This window comes from Daphnia carinata, chromosome 7, assembly GCF_022539665.2.
Source record: "Daphnia carinata strain CSIRO-1 chromosome 7, CSIRO_AGI_Dcar_HiC_V3, whole genome shotgun sequence".
NCBI classification, from domain to species: domain Eukaryota; kingdom Metazoa; phylum Arthropoda; class Branchiopoda; order Diplostraca; family Daphniidae; genus Daphnia; species Daphnia carinata.
In genome coordinates, this window is record NC_081337.1 from 3,564,612 (window position 1) to 3,584,885 (window position 20,274).

At 39.9% G+C, this 20,274-nt stretch overlaps 2 protein-coding genes across 5 annotated transcripts; both read left to right on the top strand.

Moving 5' to 3' along the window:
• The first annotated feature begins 411 nt into the window (after nt 1-411).
• Nucleotides 412-8,674, top strand: LOC130695549 (endoribonuclease Dicer-like). The gene is made up of 23 exons (XM_057518691.2): nt 412-564; nt 635-750; nt 814-963; nt 1,024-1,302; nt 1,379-1,438; nt 1,504-1,709; nt 1,774-1,900; nt 1,963-2,085; nt 2,154-2,226; nt 2,307-2,535; nt 2,605-2,902; nt 2,969-4,072; nt 4,146-4,375; nt 4,441-4,582; nt 4,655-4,897; nt 4,964-5,240; nt 5,314-5,710; nt 5,776-5,999; nt 6,073-6,238; nt 6,311-6,386; nt 6,469-6,751; nt 8,044-8,265; nt 8,638-8,674. Exons 1-21 carry the CDS (start codon nt 508-510, stop codon nt 6,611-6,613), a joined length of 4,722 nt encoding a protein of 1,573 aa, XP_057374674.1. The 5' UTR covers nt 412-507; the 3' UTR covers nt 6,614-6,751; nt 8,044-8,265; nt 8,638-8,674.
• Nucleotides 8,675-12,494: 3,820 nt separating this feature from the next.
• On the top strand, nt 12,495-17,899 carry LOC130695592 (guanylate cyclase 32E-like). Of its 4 annotated transcripts, none has more exons than XM_059496166.1 (16): nt 12,495-12,663; nt 12,737-12,888; nt 13,050-13,232; nt 13,295-13,412; nt 13,481-13,630; nt 13,700-13,805; nt 13,868-14,105; nt 14,185-14,358; nt 14,492-14,673; nt 14,775-15,282; nt 15,349-15,469; nt 15,531-15,728; nt 15,810-15,993; nt 16,064-16,204; nt 16,275-16,836; nt 16,906-17,899. In XM_059496166.1, exons 1-16 carry the CDS (start codon nt 12,510-12,512, stop codon nt 17,194-17,196), a joined length of 3,462 nt encoding a protein of 1,153 aa, XP_059352149.1. In that variant the 5' UTR covers nt 12,495-12,509; the 3' UTR covers nt 17,197-17,899. The 4 variants fall into 4 exon arrangements, with proteins under 4 accessions (XP_059352149.1, XP_057374739.2, XP_059352150.1 ...); XM_057518756.2 differs by having other exon boundaries at nt 16,278-16,836; XM_059496167.1 differs by having other exon boundaries at nt 12,740-12,888.
• Nucleotides 17,900-20,274: the final 2,375 nt, after the last annotated feature.

The following is a 20,274-nucleotide window of genomic DNA, read 5'->3' on the forward strand; positions in this document are numbered from 1 at the left end:
CGTCGGATTGCGGTGGGACAGTACATAGTTTATCGCAAAGTGCATGTGTGCCGCAGTGTATTTAAAAGCACTAACGAAGTACTTTGTACGTCTCTCATCGAGTAGTGCAACATGCCCATATCAGCAACGAGTGATGCATTGTATTTTGTAACGCAATGAAAGCTTAAAATTGGCTTTTTCTTTAATCTGTACGGGTGTACATAGCAAAGTATTTTGAAATCTTCTGGATGGGAATTTATCAATTCTAAGTAGGACTACAATCTTCACGAGGAAACAGGCATTGCTGGCCTATGACTCGCCCTCTCTTTGTGTCAATAAAGCAATGAGTGTGAGATAATGAGTGGCTAGATAATATAGGAGGAATAACACGTAAGGGATGGCTAATAAAATTCCTTAGTCCGATGTTTCCTGTCCACCGTGCAAGGTGAGCAGAAAACAATCGGAAATTTAAAAAAAAACGTCGTTCAAACGGTTTGAAAACCCAAGTTCTGGCAGACGTTTTAAACAATGTCAAATCAACAAACGGAGGGCTCGTTCGAAAACCCTTGCCCGCGAAATTATCAAGTAAATACTAAACAAATAATAAATTTGTGTTTTTGTAAATTCTTTTACCATTTAAAATTCTCTCCTTTAGCTGGAACTGTACCAATATGCGAGTCGTGAAAATACTGTCGTGTACCTTCCGACGGGCTCGGGCAAGACAATGATCGCTGTACTGCTCATACGAGACATGGCACCTCAAGTTAAAAAGTAAGCTTATCTTTCAATCGTATCATGATAATTTCCCCATAGATAACCTCTTTTTTTTTTTAGGCCGTTGACAGAAGGCGGACGTCGTATTATTTTTCTTGTACCGACGGTCATTTTAGCTAAGCAGCAAGCCAGCTATATCCGCCGTCATACGTGCCTGGAAATTGGCGAATATTATGGGGAACTGGGCGTCGATCTATGGAGAGGAGATCGGTTTGGAACATAAACTTTAGCAGATAATGTGTCACGTTTAAAAACTTAATGAATCCGCAGGTGGACAAAAGAGTTGGATAAAAACAACGTTTTGGTTATGACGGCTCAGCTTTTCGTCAACGCAGTACATCATGGCTTCATTAGAATTGACAGTATCGCTCTGTTGGTATTTGACGAGTGCCATAGAGCTGTGAAAGACTCGCCCATGAAGCAAGCGTTAACCGTAGTGAATGAAACCTGGGAGAGCAACGGAGCAAAACCAGCACCGCGCATATTGGGTCTGACTGCCGCCCTTTTTTTGGAAAAATGCAAGCCAAGGACTGTGTCAAAAATCATCAGGTAATCATACAATTTTAACATTAAATTTTGGTAACTAGCGTTTTTGTAAGGTTGGGCTCTTTTCTGAAATTTTTAGACAGCTAAAAACTAACATGAAAGCTTGCATTCGTACGGCGGATCCACACAAGATTGAAGGGTAACTGTGGAAATCTCTTTAGAATTAATGTTTAACTATGACGTGAATTTCATCCATCGTGTTAGATACTCGACAAAACCGATAGAAATCATCTGTGAATATTCATTGACAAATGCGGAGCAATCCAAGACAGACTGGCTTTTATCAGAAATTCACAAATTGTTGGACGGTTGCGTCGTGCAGTTGCATAAAGACTTGAACAAAAATGCAGCATGTCCAGAAGAACTGATTAATATCATACGAGAAATCAAAGTTCTGACTACAATTTTTGGTAACTTGATTATTTAAAGAACACTTAAATTTTTTCTTTTATTTAAAATCTATTTGCTTTATAGGTCCATACGGTACTAATCACACAGTATCAATTTTTACCAAAGAAATCAAACGGCTAGGATTTCAATCAGTTAAAGTCATGCAAAAAGGATTCTTTCAGTTAGTGCTCAATGTGTTAGAGAAAATTGGGTAATATTTAGGCTATCTTCACTTTATTTGTGGTTTATTGCACGTGTGATAATTCATTTCAGAAACGTATGCGACCAAGCTTTCGGTTCGCTTAGCCTACTCGACCGGCTCCGTCTTTTCACAACCCCGCATGTTACGCGCTTGCTGGATATTTTGCGCCGCTTCGGCCCTCAACCATCTGGCCAGTTAGTACATTTCAACAAAAAAAATTTCAATGTGGACATCCTCGTTTTAACGCTTTCATCGTAACTAGGTACATCCCGCTATGCAGCATTGTATTTGTCGATCGCCGGTCTTCTGCCAACGTTTTGTATCACATACTTCGAGTGTGCCATTTAATAATCAGTTTTTTTTTTTGTTTTTTTTTAACTATTCGTTAATCTTGATACGTTATTTACCTTTACAGGCTGCGAGTAAATGCGATCCGGAGCTTTCCTACTTAACACCACTGTTTACGATGGGCCAGGCTTCAGGAAAGCCCAAAGGCAAAATGAAGGAAGCCAATCACCTGAATCAAAGCCAAACTCAAATCATCCGGGGATTCCGAGATGGCAGCTGTAACCTTCTGGTGGCTACCTCCGTACTTGAGGAGGGCGTTGACGTTCGAGCTTGTAATCTGGTGGTTCGCTTTGATGGTATATCTTTCTAAATTTAAAAGAATAACGCAATCGTTTGAACCTAAGGAAAATCAATAATAAATGCAGGAATTAAAACGTATTGCGATTACGTTCAATCCAAGGGCAGAGCTCGATCGCCGAAGGCATTTTACATAATGATGGTACCGGAAAACAACTTGGATGATTTTTTAGACACGTTGTCTGGTTTCCACTCTATCGAGCAATCATTGCATAACCCGTCCTCCCTCACACTGTCCAGCGTGACGGAGGATGAACCAGTCGACCGACAAATTGAAGAATACTGGCAGACCAGAATACCTTATTACTGTCCAGTGCCCAATGGACCCCGGATTACTCTTTTAAGTTCTATTGGATTAATAAATTGGTACGCCCCAAAACATTTCTAACGGACGCCTGAAATGTAAATGTATTCATTTATTCATTTAATTAGGTATTGCGCTTCTTTGCCGTCAGGAGGATCTCCGACAGCACTCCTTCCATATTGGACAATGCTTGAGATTGGTCTTCATAACTGGAGGGAATTGGACGTGAAATATGTTGATCATCTACGTGGGACGTCAAGCAAATTTCCTCTTTACCAGTGCCGCATATTGTTGCCACTGAATGCGCCGTTGAGAGAAGAATTAATTAGCAAAGTCATGCCTTCAAAACGTTTGGCCAGACAAGAAGTAGCTCTTCAGGCTTGCATCCGTCTTCACAAACTTGGCGAATTAGATGACCAGCACCTGTTGCCTCTGAGTAAAAGTATCCCCATCGCGGAGGAAGACGATGACATCCATGTCAATTGCGACTCAAATAATCCGCAAGAAAATGATTTCTATCCTAGAGGAATTGCTAGCCTCTTTGATCAAAAACTTGTGCCTCCTTACTACCTTTACTTGATCACGTACGAACTGGTGGATAGTTCGGATGCTGTTAGGCAAGAAGATGTTTTCAATCCAAACTTTGCAGAACGACGTTTAGGATTTCTGACGAGTCAAAGGCTACCGCCAATCAATCCGTTCGGACTGTTCTCTCCTGCGGGCCAGTTTAATGTCGGATTTAAAGAAATTGATAACCACCAACAGTTGAGCGACGTTGATGTTGAATTATGCCATCGATTTCAACAGTTCATCTTCGAAAGAATCCTCGAATTGACGGAAGATGAACAGTACAATCGCGAAACATGTAGCTACCTGGTGGTTCCAATGAATTCAGCAGACAATCAAATAGATCTGGATTTCATACGTTACCAATTGGACTCCTCAGCCCCTGACTGGCAATGCCATTTACCAGGGGATAAAAATTTTCATCAAGTTTATCACGATGCAGTCGTTATTCCTCAGCATGACAAAGCGAAAGAAAAATCGTCTTATTACTACGTCAATACCATTTGCCGCAACCTAACGCCATTATCACCTTTCCCTAAGCAAGCCTTTTCTACTTACTTTGACTATTACCGTGATCGCTATGGCACCCAGATAACGAATCTCCAGCAATCGCTTCTAGAGGTCACCAAGGAATCGTTAAAATCATTGAATTTCCTGACGCCTAAGTACAGTTACTTTCAACATCATTACCCGTCTGCTAATCACTAAAAACAACGTGTCATTGCATTATTTTATCAGGTACGTGAACCGCAAAGGAGCTTCGGAAAATGACGCGAAACTAAAAAGAATCATCCATTTTATTCCGGAATTATGCCACGTCCACCGCTTCCCTGCGTCCATGTGGAGGCAAACTGTTTGGATACCTTCGATATTTTATCGACTTAACTCGTTACTATTGGCTGATGAATTGAGGATAGAAATCCAGAACGAAACGGGCCTTGGGCATGAATTGCCGTTTTTACATTCAGGTGCGACTGCTGTTTTTTTTTAATGTATTCCCTGAAATTGTAATGTTCACTTTTACGTTTTCCAGGTTGGGAACCTCTTGAAATCAGGACAAACTCGTTAGATGACGTGGTGAAAAACATTGGCAATGATTTTGGCACGAAGATCCCATTAGTCAGGGAAGCTGCGTTTGGAAAGCAAAACGGTTTCAGCCTAGACCATTCGACACCGTAACAATTTCTAAAGCATATTACTATGATCCCTTAAATGAGGCTTAAATCCGATGCTTTGAATTGTTTCAGGTCAGACGCTATAGAAGATGAAATCGATTTGAAACATTCCTTGTGGAACGTGGATTTGTTCCTTTCGGAGAGAAATACTAATTCTATGAAGGCCGAAAAATTTAAGCCTAACAGTAATCATCATGTGAATGATGAAGATCCATTTACACCCACTGTAAAGGTACAAGATGTCCACTTCGATGACGTCTTTACAAAGACTTCAACTGGTCCGTCTCCTGGCGAACTGTTACAAGCACTTACCACGTACAAAAGAGAATTTCCAGTATTATTTGACTTATATTATGTAACTGATATTTAATTTTTTTTCAGATCGGTAGCTAATGCCGGTTTTAATTTGGAACGTTTGGAAGTCATCGGTGACTCTATTTTGAAATTAGCAACCAGCATTCGCATCTACTGCGAATCCCCTAGCAATTTCCATGAGGGAAAAATGACCCTTTTACGCATCAACCAAGTGTGTAATGCAAATTTATTCAAATTGGGGAAAAGCAAATCCATTCCCCGGTTTATGGTTGCCACTAAATTTTTACCAAAAGAAAATTGGCTCTCTCCCTGCTATTTTCCCAACAACATTGACAGCGATATGGTAAGTAAAACATTTTACTAGAATTTTATTTTAATCTAATTGAAGTATATTAAAGAATGGTTTCGATACCTAGGAAAGCTTGGTGAAACCTAACGGTAAATTATGGCAGAGAATTAGGAAGAAAACTATAGCGGATTCGGTGGAAGCATTGTTCGGTCTTTACCTTGCACATCACGGAATAAAAGGAGCCCTAAAGGTCATGCGGTGGATGGGGGTCAATGTTCCAGATCCCGGCGAAGGCTCCTTTTCCTTCGGTGGTTCTCCACCACATCCTTTGTTAGCTGACTTTCCCCAGGCTGAAAACCATCTTGAAGACCATCTTGCGGGTTTCGATGCTCTGGAACGCAGCATTAACTACACTTTCCGCAACCGTTTTTATCTACTTCAAGCCTTTAGCCATGCGTCATACCATAACAATCGGATGACCAGTTGCTATCAGCGTCTTGAATTTCTAGGCGATGCCGTCTTTGGTATTCTTTTTTTTAATCTCTTTAATTATTTATTTAATGTCATCGTAACCTACTGCATTTCGTAGACTATCTGATTACTAAATACCTGTACGAGACACGTCTGTTTCAACTCACGCCCGGTGCACTTAGCGACATGAGATCGGCGTTAGTAAATAATGTCACTTTCGCCGTCTTGGCCGTACGCAATGGATTCCATCGGTTTTTAAAGCATATGGTCCCCAACATGCATCAGTCGATCGACGGTTTCGTTCAACAGCAGGAAATGTGTGACCATGCCATCCCTGACGAGGTTTCTTCAATTTTGAAGACTCGATTACGATTAATTTTAGATTAAAGCTATTTTTTGTTTTTCAAAAATTTAGTTTACCCTGGTAGGGACAGCAGACGATCCAATGGCCGAAGACACTGAAGTGCCCAAAGTGTTGGGTGACATTTTTGAATCGTTAGTCGGCGCCGTCTTTCTCGATTCAGACATGTCTTTGGATGTGGTTTGGCGAATTTTTTATCCGTTTATCCGTGACGAAATTGGTCAGTAGTTTTTCCCATTCGCACCTTGTTCCAAGTTATATAATTTGTTTATTTTTCACCGAAATTGTGCAGAGGCTTGCACTCGAACAGTTCCGAAATCTCCCATCAGGAAACTTCACGAAAAATATCCCGGCAAAGTGGAATTCAAGTAATAAAAAACAAAATTTTCGTTGTCTTTTATTACAATGGACGCAAAGATTGAATGGTTCTATTATCGCTTTTGATTATAGGAGCCTCGAAAAACTACCAGACGGTCGTGTTTGTGTAGGAGTGGAAATTATGAACAATGGCCAATTGTATAAAGCGGTGGGTAGAAATACTCGTATTGCTAAAAACACTGTTGCCAAGTATGCCATCAGTCTGCTTGAAAACTGATTACGACTTCGTCTGCACAAAGCCTCAATGTGGAGATTGTGCACGAATTTCACTCGTTACGTTGGCCCAGAATTCTATTTTCGGTACCAATTTGTTACCCCTACCAGTGACCTCAAGTGTATGTTAGACATCCAATAGGTATGTAACTAAAATAAAGTTAATTAATACAATAACAACAGTAACAAAAAACAAAAACAAGCAAAATGGAGACGTTTTGCTTGTGCTAGTCGCGCTTGCACCAACATCGATAAAACATACTGAGGGAGGCAAACTGGATTATTCCAGTTCTGTTGTGAGACGAAAGCTGTAGAACAAAAGATTTCCGGTCAAACCAGTTCGAAGTCGTAAAACGTGAATTTCATTGCTTTTCTCGTCGGGTACACTCAATACGTTCCCTAATTCCAATCGTAGACTTTGAGTACACATGCATCCGTGGTTACATGTAATCACGGAAAACATGCTTGATCGGCCGGGCATGTCGTAATCAGCTATTTTACACGTAATACTGTACCTGAAGTACTCGTAACCATCACAAACTACCCCGGATACTGTCCAGACAGTTCAAGATTATGTCTGTGAGCATTAACGGAGGTGTGGTCTTATCGTGTCTGGCTACTCGAAAGACTTGCGGTAGCAACGCGAATTTGCTGCTTTTTGCTCATTGTATGCTTGACATGGCAAAAGAAATTGGTATTGTGAAATTGCACGGCAAGCCAACAGCTACCTACCAGTTCAGCTCGAGAACTTAGAGGAAATTTTTGCAATCGAAAAGAAGAGTCTTTATCGAACAAATTTGGACGTATGTTTAAGGACAATTTAAATCAATTTTAATGTGTTTTCCTTTTGGTTGGCTGCCAGCAATTGTTGTACCTGAAACAACAGCTGTTGGAGAGGAGGAGGTTTAAAACGTTAATCAGTAGCCGAAGTTTCTTTTTAATGTTCAACTACCGAGGCGTCGAAAGTAATTGGACGCTACGCCTGTGGTTGGACTCCGAGAATAAAACTTGTTAAGGTCACAGGAACGAGGGCGGCACGTAGCATCAGGAAGGCGGAGGTATAATTTTCATTTATTTTTGAAAAATTACTGTTAAAATCATTTTCGAAGACATTAAATGTTGCTTATGTAACTGGCGGTCTGCAACCTTGACTCAGTGTATTGGTGGTAACTACCTTCCGACTTTGGTCACGTAGGCAATGACTAGCTGGGTCGTTCGATTACGCCATCGTCGATTAAACTGTTCCAGTTGGCTGTACTCAGATTACGTGGCGTGATTTCTCGGTTTCATTTTTTTTTCTATTCTATTTCTTTTTGTCTTACTGAGACCGGCAAAAATGCAGTTATTCCTTTTGCCACCGCAACTACTCGTGCCTCTCGTTTTGAAATGTACGTCTATTTCCAAACAAATTTTTTTTATTGCTTTAAATTCCAGACGAAAGCGGCCAATAGGCATGGAGGACAAACTTTTCACCCAGGACAGAAAACGAGCCATGGATTTTTTTATCGCCATAAAAACGTTTTTTGGGAACGTCATCCACCTGACACGTCACACAAAGCCACGCCAAAATTTCCTACAATGAGGACAACTGCAAGGCAGACGAAATCGGAAAGCAGCCGGAAGTCTAAGTGACCCTTCAGGTATTCTTATCGACAGGTACTTGTCAATTATATTTAAGTCATTGATTGTTAAGCAAATGATTTCTTATTAAAAATATGTCAATTTTATGTATGAAACTCATTCGAGAAAATCACAAAGTTTTCCAGAATTCTTTATTTTCTCGCATGCAACTCTGTTAGTTATGATTAACGTTTAAACGTATTACGTTATTCCGTAAAGAAATTGGTAGATTCTTAACGATTACAAAAGATTTTCGTTAAAACTTCCATTGGCAAGTGACACCGAAATTCTTTCATTACAAGCAAGATATTTTGCATAACAATTAAAATCTTTAAAATTCAATTCAACCATTTGTTCGTGATTTTAACTAAGAATAATTTCTTTTGTGTCTTGTCTCTAATTGTCCAGGTCAACTCTTCACCATATCACGTGAACCTTAGCATGGCAATTTTAATAGGAGGACGATCTTCCGGGCTATAATCTTTGCGTAAATAAAACTTCTATTCAAAACAAATACCAGTTAAAACTGATTTTTTCTTTTATGGATTTGCGCAGAGATTAAGAAAAACAATTTTTGTCGCTTGAATTTTTCACACAGCATAAAGCAGCCGCAAACTTCATTCATTGCATTCAGTTCCAATTGCTGGGTGAAAAATTCGTACTTGGACACCCCAACCGCATTCGCGGCGGGACAGTGTCACCTTCCCAGACAAAACACTGCTTGGAAAGCGGAAAGAACCTACCTCACAGAATAAAAACCAGAACGCTAAAAAAAAAAATTTTACGTGTGGGACGAACAAACTAGAAATAACCAGTTTACACCAGAAATCGGGAAGGAAGCCTCAACGACAGGATAAGTAATGCATTAAAAAAAATTATTATTATTTACTTGTTTGCTACATTTTGGTTTTTGCCCGACAAACCTGCGTGGGACCGAGGCAATCTATTGTCCCAGCGATTCATTTAACGATGGGACGTAGCACGATTAAAGCTAAATACCAGTCAACATCATTTGATATCGGATTAAGAGGTTTAACAAGCTGTGATTTATTAACTATTTCAACTTTAAAGTCACGCCAGCTGTTCGTATAAATTATGAGTGCGGTTACATCGTCTCGTAAATAACAACGCCCGCCGAATGAAAAAGGGAGGCGTATTTCATATGCTCGCACATACTGATTATCATAGATTTTTGGGTTCGCATTTTTGATTTTCCATTTCGCTTTGTTAATGGAAACCGATTTCCTGACTATGCAGTATCCAAAAAATGGGGGGTCATTGAGCACAAAATGATTGTTGGAGTCGATTTGCTTAGCAGTTATTATTTTTTTTCCTGTTGAACCTTCTTTTTCATTTCTCAAAATAATGACGCTTTATTTTTCCTTTTTTTTTCAAATTTACTTTTCGTTTCACGCTTGATGCCGCCCGCATCCGCCCAGCTGCTGCTGTTTTACTTCAACTACGTTCTATGTTTGAGATTCGGTTGTGTTATGGTGTATTAAAGCGTTTTCCACGACATCACTCTGATGTGTCGGACGGAGAAAAATGCAGTGAGAAACTTAAGGAGGACTCTATCGAACATAAAGGTATGTAATGTTTATCTTCCTTTTTGATGTCACGTCGCGATTACCAACGCCTTCCGCACCGTGCGGGAGATTGGACTCGCTGACACTGCTTAAGAGGGGTGATAGGCTGTAACTGATGCGTAGTTATGGTCTGTTGGTATTCGAGGAGTTAGGAACATCTCTCGATAATCATTCGATGTGTTTTAGCCAATATTCAATTATTTTATTATTTTTCCTCTTTATGTTTTAACGAATCTTCGCCTTGTCTATTGCACGGATGTCTGGTTTTTATAGCCGATCGCGGACTTGGCCTCCCCCCGTCGGTGAAACAAACATCCACGTGTGAAAAAAAAATTGGAATTTAACAGTGCAAAAATGATGACAAAGTCCAGTAATTTCGCACGCGAACGTTTGACAACACCTTTTGGCGTGGCTAAATTCTTTTGCCGAACAGTGACAGTCGCATCGAACATGACTCGCACCACTTAAAAATTGAAAGTTCCCATCGGGTACACGACATTGGCTTCTTCACTAAAGCTACAACACATTTGCGGAAAAAGGATTGTTTCAAATTGTTTTTATTCAGTTCGTTTACTATTTCTCACGCTTCTATTATTCTATAGCTTTTGCGTCGTCTGGAAATTCCTTCTTTTGGGGTAAACGTCTGGACATTAGACTCGCGGATATTTTGTCAATACCATTGCGCGCGTTAACTGTTGTCGTCACCATCACGCTGTTTGTGTCGAATTTCGTTCCATTTGTATAGTCAGCAGCCTTGCCAATTCGTGGTGGTCTTCCTCTTTTTGTTTTGTTATCCCACGATTTGCGTTATCCTACAGCCTTGACTCTGCACTTAATATCAGTTTGAAAGCTTATAAACGTGAAAGGAGACGACACCTAAGCGAAAGCAGATATTTCTCTATTGGGAAAGGGCCGTCGTGATGGGAGGACGTTCATTTTTCTTTATTCATTCGCCGCCGACGATGCTTTGCGTTCATAGGACATCCGAGGAATCTACGTTTGAACGGATGAGGTTTTAGAGAACGTGCGAGAGCGGCATTTAATCCACGCCTTATTCTTTGTTCCCCCCTCTCACCGTAATCCTGCTGCGTGACACTATAACCACTAGCTTACCTTTTCGGCTAGAGGAGGAGGACGAACAGAAAGAAGAAGGGGGGGGGGGGGGGGGAGAGGAATGATAAAAATAAATACCGAAAATGAAGAAGAGGGTCCGTAGCCCAAGTCAAACGGTCCAAACACAAAGCACTAGATATAACGCGCTTTTGGCCTACGTGGCTTTCAAACGCACACCAGAGCGCTACCGAGTGACTTGCAATAAAATCGTCCCATCTTCTGCCCTCTTTTCGCAGACTACCACCTGCAATTCGACGTGAGCCTAGTCGCAAGTTGAGCGCTGAGAAAATTAAGGAATCAACCACACCTTCTTAAATAACGGTAATTACAGAGTACACCATTATGTGATTCAATTGTGATAACAAAATGTATTTGATTTGCCCATGTTTAGCACTAGTTGGAATAATTCATATTGTTAACAACACCTTTTAATTCGATTCATGGTGAAAAGAGCCGGATATTGATTCCTCGAAAAATGTTTTGTTATTTCTGATCGTCCTCGCAATTTTTAAGCGTTTTGGTCTCCAATTGTTTTAGGATTATTTCTAAATTTAAAAGTAAATGCCAATTTTAAATTTTACGGGGCGTTTCCCCTTTTGATTGCTCTTGGAGGAAACAATCTGGCGACCGTAGTACGAAAAGCGCTATGCTCCACGTGTAAAAGATACGCTGGTAGACTTTCGGATAACAATATGTAGATCGTTGACTTTATCACAAGAGCAGCAATGCGATGGATGATGCACGTGTAAGATCAAATTCGCTAGCATTTTTTCAATTGCCATCTGGTACTAGTTGCGCCATTTTCTTTTTTTTAATTCCTTTGTTTCTGTTACACTGTATGTGTGTGTTCCCACACAACAATAAAAAGCGTCCCTCTCGAAGAAGAAGACCCACCAAATCCCGCAGCTATTGTCGTAGAAAAAGAAAGTGAGAATGGGCAACAACAAAAAAAAAACGAGGAAAGAAATGCCTGGAGGAAGATCCGTGTTTGTTCATTCGTGTCTGTTTAAAATACTACAAGTTATAGCCTAAGATAAAGTAATTTCTAAGGGCCCGATTCAAATTTTAATCTGTAATTTTTATTTGATTTTTTTTTTTGTAGATCAATTTATATCGTGAGCTGGGTGAAACGAAATGATTGTTTGAAGATGGTGCTTCCTTCTAAATCTATGAGAAAAATCATGATCAATGCAATCTTTTTCTGTCTTGGCTTGTGGACCCGATTTGGCAGCAGCCAAGCCAATCCTAGCATCACCTCCTTCAATTTCAATGCAAGCAGAACCGAACCTTTGAACTCGATCACTTTTGAAGAGGCCTCTAAATTAGCGATCAAATCCTGTGCTAACATTGACAGCATATTTCACTTGATCGATCCGAAATGGCCGGACCAGCGGAGAAACACCGGCCGCAAACTGATCGTTCCACAAGTCTACAGCCAATCTAATTATCTCATCTCTTCCGGCAAGTAGCAAATTGCAGAATCCTAGACATGCCAATCGAACAACATATAACTAATCACCTCTATTGTCATTTTCGTTTTCATTTGTCTTTCTCTAAACAGAGCTATCTACCATCGATCCGATGGTGCCGTTAACCATTGGCTTCTTAAGCTCTTATCTAAGCAGTAAGATGACGCTTGGTGCCATTCCGTTAGCCGTTGAAGCAGTCAACAAGGATCCTAATCTGCTGCCTGGACGTAAACTTAAATTCGTTGCCGCCGACATTGGCAATCCAGGTCTGGAATAATGACATAATATTTCAAATAATTCAACGACGTCCAAGGCAATGTTTTGCATTCCTGTACATAGTAGGGAATGATGGATTAACGGCATTGGCCATTCGACGGATGACTGAGATGAGAGACAATAATTTAACCATCGCTTTCATTGGACCTGATGGACATCACTGCGCAGACGAAGCTCTGGTAGCAGCAGCTTGGAACCTGCCCATCATCACGCATGTGTGTATATATACGCATAAAAAACACTTTCTTCTTTTCTATTTGAATTTGATCGTTTGCGTATACGACTTAAAATATGTTAGCCAAGTGTAACTGATTGTAGATTCAGACCAGCAAAAAGGTTCTATTCTTATCGACGTTTTAAATTTGAATCTTTACAGAAATGTTCGGAAAAGAGGGTATCGGACATGCCGCAGACATACTTCACATTCTCCCGTACAATTCCGCCCGCATCCAAAATATCGAAACCAGTAATAGCTTTGTTGCAGAATTTTGGCTGGAACAGGATTCTTATCATCGTCGGGAAGAAGAACGAATGGATCCAGATAAAAGACGCCGTCCAGGTATTTGTTCTTTGATATATGAATGCCGCGCAGTAGAAAATAGTTTCATTGGCTGTTATCAGGTCTCCGCTCGGGACAAAAGGATTGAAGTTATCGACGTAATTTACCTAGACGACCATTCGCCGACCCAAATGGACGCCATAAAAACAATTGCTGAAAGTACTTTTCTACGTACGAGGAGTAAGTTTCCCTACTAACGATTTCTCTATAGCAGGTCTATAAAGAGATATTGTATTTTTTTTTTGCAGTTTATCTTTTTATCGGCCAGGACATTGCCCTCATTCATTTCGTCAAAGCCCTCCACGGGCTAGGAGTACTGGCAACTGGTGATTACATGATCATTTCAATCGATGATTCCGCGTTCGATCCTGAAACAAATGCCCAAAACACCAATCGCAGTAAGGCATTCATCGTAGCCAGTTTTATGACACAACGATAAAAAGGGATTTATTCTTTGTGTTCTAAAGATCGTCTCAATTCGTACTTGACATCCGTCAAAACACAAGATGAAATTCAGGCTTTTCGTTCGGTCTTGAAAGTAACATCATCCCATCCACGCAATCCTAATGCCAGGCAAGTCCATCATGAATTGCAATGTTTCAACGAAACTTAACATTAGGCTTTGATTATCACAGGAAAATGTTAGCCAAAATGAAAGAATATTCTTCTCGGCCACCTTTTTGCGTGCCTAATCGTCCAACGATTTTCGACGATATCGAAGTACCGATTGACGCTTATCACGCCTACGACGCCGTCCTGCTCTACGCCCAGGCCTTGACGGAATCTCTGGGCGATGGCTACGACCCTCGTAACGGGACTAACATCGTGGAACGCATCCGTAGCCGTGTGTACCATTCGGTCCTTGGATATGACGTTAGTATGAACGTACTTTTCCAACTGCAATCCGATTTCACATCCCCGATTTTCTTTTGTTTCGGTAATTTTTTTTTAGGTGTTCATCGATTCCAACGGTGATGCAGAAGGTAATTACACGGTTTTTTCCATGCTCCCTTTTCAAAGGAAACGGTTCGCTGGACCGACATCGTACGATGTCTCAAATTACGTTATGCAACCTGTTGGGTATTTCCAGTACAACACTGGCAGCAGTTCTCCTAAAGATTTCCCGGTGAGTTTCGTATTTTTTCACATTCATTTTAGTTTATTGGGATTTTTTTTTTTTGTTGTTCTCATACAAGCTCATTCATAAAACGCAACCGCAAGTTTCTTAATAGTTTGTGTTTATGGCCGTCGGCGACTAGGTCTTTCTATATTTTAACTCGAGCCGTCCAATCGATTGGATTGGATTTGGTCCACCCGTTCCGGAATCGCCTTGCGGTTTCACCAGGGAAATGTGCGTTCGACTTGCAACGCCAGACTGGAGAAGCGTTGTTTGTACAGTTTCCGGTGTTGTTTTTATTGTAACAATTGGCTTGGCCTCTAGGTGAGATTTTTTTTTTTCTTTATTCCACGTATGTTTCCAGGTTTTTCTTCACTATTGTTTCTTGCCGTTTTTCATTTCTTTTGGGGTTACATTTTTAACAGACATTACTGTTATGCGCACAAATTGGCCTGCCTACTCTGGAAGGTGGACACTCGCGAAATCATCATTACTGCGTCCCCAGCCGATATCACTGACATGCCGGACCATTATGTCGCTAGGAGCCTGACTGGCCATCATCACGGGCGGAATACCAATAATAGCCCTGGTGAAGATAAGGGATCGCCGGGCAAAGATGATTCCTCCACCATTGACCAGGGCATGAAACGTTTCTACACTAGAACAGGTAGCTACAAAGGCAATGTTGTGGCCATCAAGACCATCCACGCGAAAAGCTTGAGTTTCACGAACAACATCCGGAAGGAATTGAAACAAATGAGCGCACTTCGTCATGAGAACGTCGCCTCATTTATGGGTGTATCCGTTGAAAATGGAAGCATCTCAATCCTGACAGCTTACTGTGCTCGGGGAAGTTTGGAGGACATTCTCAAGTACCTCGATTTCAAGCTGGATACATTTTTCATCGCCTCCCTCGTCACTGATTTAATTAAGGTATTATTTTTTGGAACGATACCTGCGTCAAAACATAAAATGTAACAACTCCTTCCCATTGCACAGGGAATGATATTCCTTCACGAAAGCGAAATTGTATCACATGGCAACCTGAAATCTTCCAACTGTTTAGTCGACTCGCGTTGGGTTTTGCAAATCACCGATTTTGGTCTACATGAAATCAAAGGTAAAGAAACTGAATGTTGCTAAAAGCATTGTAATAAATCTAATTGATTTCCAATTTTAAGCTACCAGTAACGAAGCTCAAAAGAAAGCTAAATGCGCTAAACGGCTATTGTGGAAAGCGCCGGAATTGTTTCGTAACCCGAATCCTCCTCCACGGGGCACTCAGAAAGGCGATGTTTATTCCTTCGGCATCATTCTTTATGAAATCTTTGGTCGTAAAGGACCTTGGGGTGACCTGTTGGATACCATGTCACCTACAGGTAAATAAAAAAACGATCAAACATAAGTGTAACATAGAAGAAATGGTGTCAAATGCTGATGGAATTGTTTGAACTCGACAGATATCGTCGAAAGACTTACCCATCCAGAACGGTTCTCTTACAAATTTTTCCGTCCGCCCGTTTCCTTGTTGAATTGCAAGGAGTACATCATTCGCTGTATGCAGGACTGTTGGCACGAAACGCCAGAAATGCGCCCCAATTTCAAATCCATCCGTAGCCGCCTGAAGGAAATGGAAGCTGGATTGTAAACATAGAAACGAAACTAACACGAAAATTAACGATTAATCACAACATTTCAATGCTTTTTTTTCCAGGAAGCCCAACATTTTCGATAACATTATGATCATGATGGAAAAGTACACCTACAATTTGGAAGGTCTAGTCCAGGAACGGACGGATCAGCTGGTGGAAGAGAAGAAGAAAACGGAAGCTCTTTTACACAGAGTCTTACCAAAGTAACGCCTAGTACTCGATTCTATTTTTACTCAGAATTAATAAAACTTGGGTTCTTGTTTACGAATTGAGTAGGTCGGTGGTCGAGTCGCTCAAACGAGGAGAACCTGTTAAAGCGGAAAGTTTCGATTCAGTGACCATCTATTTCAGCGACATTGTCGGCTTCACATCGTTGTCCGCCGTGAGCACGCCGCTACAAGTGGTCGGTCTTCTCAACGAGCTTTACACCTTGTTCGACTCGATATTGGAAAACTATGATGCATACAAAGTGGAGACTATTGGCGATGCTTACATGGTGGCCAGTGGGCTGCCCATTCGTAACCGGGACTATCACGCGGCCGAAATCGCTTCATTGGCCCTTCATTTACTCTCCGAAATACGCAATTTTCGCATTCGTCATAGACCTGGAGAAACGCTGAAGTTACGCATCGGTATTCATTCCGGCCCGTGCGTCGCTGGAGTAGTCGGTTTGAAAATGCCGCGTTATTGCCTTTTCGGCGATACGGTGAACACCGCATCTAGGATGGAATCAACTGGACAAGCTCTTCGCATTCACATATCGGCAGCCACTAAAGAACTCTTGGATCGGTTGGGCGGCTTCGTCATTGAAGAGCGTGGATTAACTTCTATTCGGGTTAGCAATTTTTAACGCGAAATTTTAACCGAGTAGTAGAATTAAAGTTATTCTTTTAACAACACATAGGGTAAAGGTGAAATGATGACTTACTGGCTAGCTGGGGAGGAGTCGTGGCGTGCTGGACGTCGTCGTCCTAGCACACTTAAAAGAGAAATCGCAGCAACTGCACAACCAACTGATGCCGATCAGCAGATTGGACTACAGTGCCCTACCATGTTAGGTGACGTACCTTGCGTATCAAAGATAGACCACTCAGACAGCTCAATAATAAATATCCGACAGAAAATCAACAATGACGTTCATATTAGTGTTGATTCAGGCACTAACAATAGCTTCAGTAATCTATGGTTAGGGTGATATTTTAATTCTGAAATCAATTATCCATAAATATTGGTCGCCTTATGCACACAAAAGAAGTCGTTGGATCGTGCGAAATTAACGTAGAAATTAGCCTTGTCTCCGTATTTTGCTGGCCTTCCACTTGCCACTTCTAGTTTGTTCCTCTTCAAAAATATAAACTCTTTTTTAAGTTTAAGCAGGTTACTATAGACAGGACATAATCACAATTCTTGCCTCCGAGTCCCATTGGGAGCTTACTATTAAGCGTTCATCGTACAACTGAGTTTCTTAAGTTTGAAATTGCATTTTTGAATGATCAATATGTCATAATGTCAGTTAACCATTCCATTCACAATTTGTTCGTTTGAATGGTTAAGTTTTTGAATGAAGAAAGTTTAAATGTTCTAGTCAAAACTCAAGAGAACACGCTTTTATGAGTTGGTTGTCCTTTAACCATGTCACACATTATGCTACTCTGTATGGTTATTCCATTTCATTAATCTACCGAAAATCTGTGATTGTTTGTCGTATGCCTATGTGTTCTGCATCATCCTTTTTCACCACTCGTGTCGGTGGTAGCTTCCCAGATTTTTTTGGCAGAGAAAAAAGGTATGTGAAAGGTTTCAACGATTCTGTTCATCCTAAGAAAACTTAAAAGAATATTTATGAAAGATAAATAAGAAAATGAAAGTTTAATGACAATGTTTCTCAGTTTCCATTAAGCGCCAAGTTTTTTAACTTTTACATGTTGTTTTTTTTTCAGTCGAATTAAATACATTTAAATGAATAACCTTTTACAAAGTCGTCTTAATTTAAAAAAGAATCACGAAAATAATGACCAGTTACAAACTTTTCAAGTAGCGCTAACAGAACCCATGGTTTTGTTTTAAAAACCGACTGTTGACCAAGAAAACGAATTCTCTTTTCGTTATTAATATTAAATTTTAATTAAAACGTGTGATTCTCATAGAATCAGCAGAGATGTCATATTTTGCAGATTTAAAAGAAAAAACGGTTTAAACGGAAGAAAAAGCGGCTGTAACGCAAAAATTTGTCCCGTCATTTTTCCCAAATTACTTCAAAAACTATAAGCCTAGTCTAAAAACAAATTTGATTTTCGTTTTTTCATTCCATTTTAAATCTAGTTCATGTAGTTTTATGTATGTTTGCGAAAAAAAATAAAAATCCTAAAAAGTCGGGTTATTATTTTATCGGGCTTATTTTTCAGTCAGATTTTACACGAAAAAATGCATTTATTTCGAAAACTATAAACCCTACATAAAAATAAATTTGGTTTTCGTGATTCTCGTTTAATTTTGAATGGAAATCATGTATTTTAAACTATATTTAAAATTTGGCCAAAAATGAAAAAGTGGGAAGGCTATAGCCTTCTGTCAAAATCGGCCAAAAACAAAATCTCTTGAAATTAATAAAAAATCACACTGTATGATCAAAATTGATTCATCATCATTAAGCCCCTCTGGCAATTTAGTTTTAGGCGCAGGGGGTATTGCGCGCTTGCTGGCCGTTTATTATAGTAGGCCATGATTCGCAGTTAGTTCAATAGCGTGGATGGAGAATAACGCGTGGCTGGAGGAACAATTGAAAAATGGATAGGATACAACAAAAGGATGATAAGTATAAACATTATTATATTGCTTTCAATTATTAATTATTGTTTATTAGATCCAATTATGAAGCTGCAGGTCCAATTATTGGAACAACACAAAATATTAGATAACAGCAAAGCTAAGGATGGTAAGGCCTAATATGTAATGATTCTATTTATTTGCTTTTATTCATTTGTGTTTTGTAGCTCAAATTTTGAGTCTACAAGCTCAGCTAGGGGAAAAGAACAAATTGGAACGGAACAGTTTCCAAACAGTGAAGGAGGTTTTTCAAAACTCATCCCTAACTGAACGTGAGGATGAGTTGGCATTAGGCGAACACAGCCAGGTACCTAAACTTTTCAAATAAGAATTCAAAATAAGTATAGAATTAAAAAAAAAAAAATTATTTATTGTTTAGTTATTCAGTCTACCACCTGACAGTGTGTTAAAGTTAAATTCTGTTAGTGCTGCACTAAAAGAATTGTTAGTAATAAGTCCATGCAGCGAAGGAAGTGAACAATTGTGGGACCGTATTTGGGCTGAAAATGGGTGTGGTACGGAAACCCAGAAATAGCACAAGTTCAACATAAAACATGAATTAGTTACTTTTCGGTTTTTTGTCTATCGAAAAAGTATTTTTAATGCTATTATTTTGCATTCACAGAATTTTAGTGGGGGATCAAGTCAAGTCTGGAAGTGTTACAGGATGGAAGAATGAGCCTACAGTTGAAAAACACTGAAAGTGCATTACCATTAAGGTATGAGGTAAAGTAATAGAGTATGCAAATTGTCTAATGAGAAGTACCATCTTGTGTGAATGAATCCTGTGTAACAGCAATCCTTTATAGTTCTGTCAGCCTCAAATAATTCTGCTTCTCTTGCTAAAGAACAACTTGTCCTTTACGTTCAGAGTGTTGGTGAAGCTGGGTACTTAAATGGCCCTAAAAGATGTTTCATTTCGTTGGCATTGCAGCAATGAACATCATACATGGACTTTTTAGGTATGAAAGGAATTTTCTTGAAAATTTTTTGAATTTATGACAAAGCATTTCTCCTGCTTTTTGCCAACCATGTCTAATCTAAAAAAAAAATTTTATCCAATAGGAAAGGATTTTCAGCATACTCTGAACACAACTATCAACAATGCAACATTCTAGGGGTGCTATTTTACCATTCAAGAGCCTTATACAATGATTTTCATCTGCAATTTGTATGGCCTTTCCCAAGCTTCTGCCAGAAGTTGAATCTATAAGTCATGTAAGTCACATGAGCAACAATTGAGATGCTTAATGGTGTTTTTCTTTTCTCAGCATAGGTTAATAGTAACATTGGATCTGAAAAGATTCTTGGTTGGGGCAAGACAATGAATAAATTGTATTGATTGGATGGATGACATGACATTGCTATACTTAATTCGGATTCCCCAGACGGTATTTGATATTAAAAAAATTGAAGTGCATATCTGGGCTCCCTTCTTTTCTGAAGC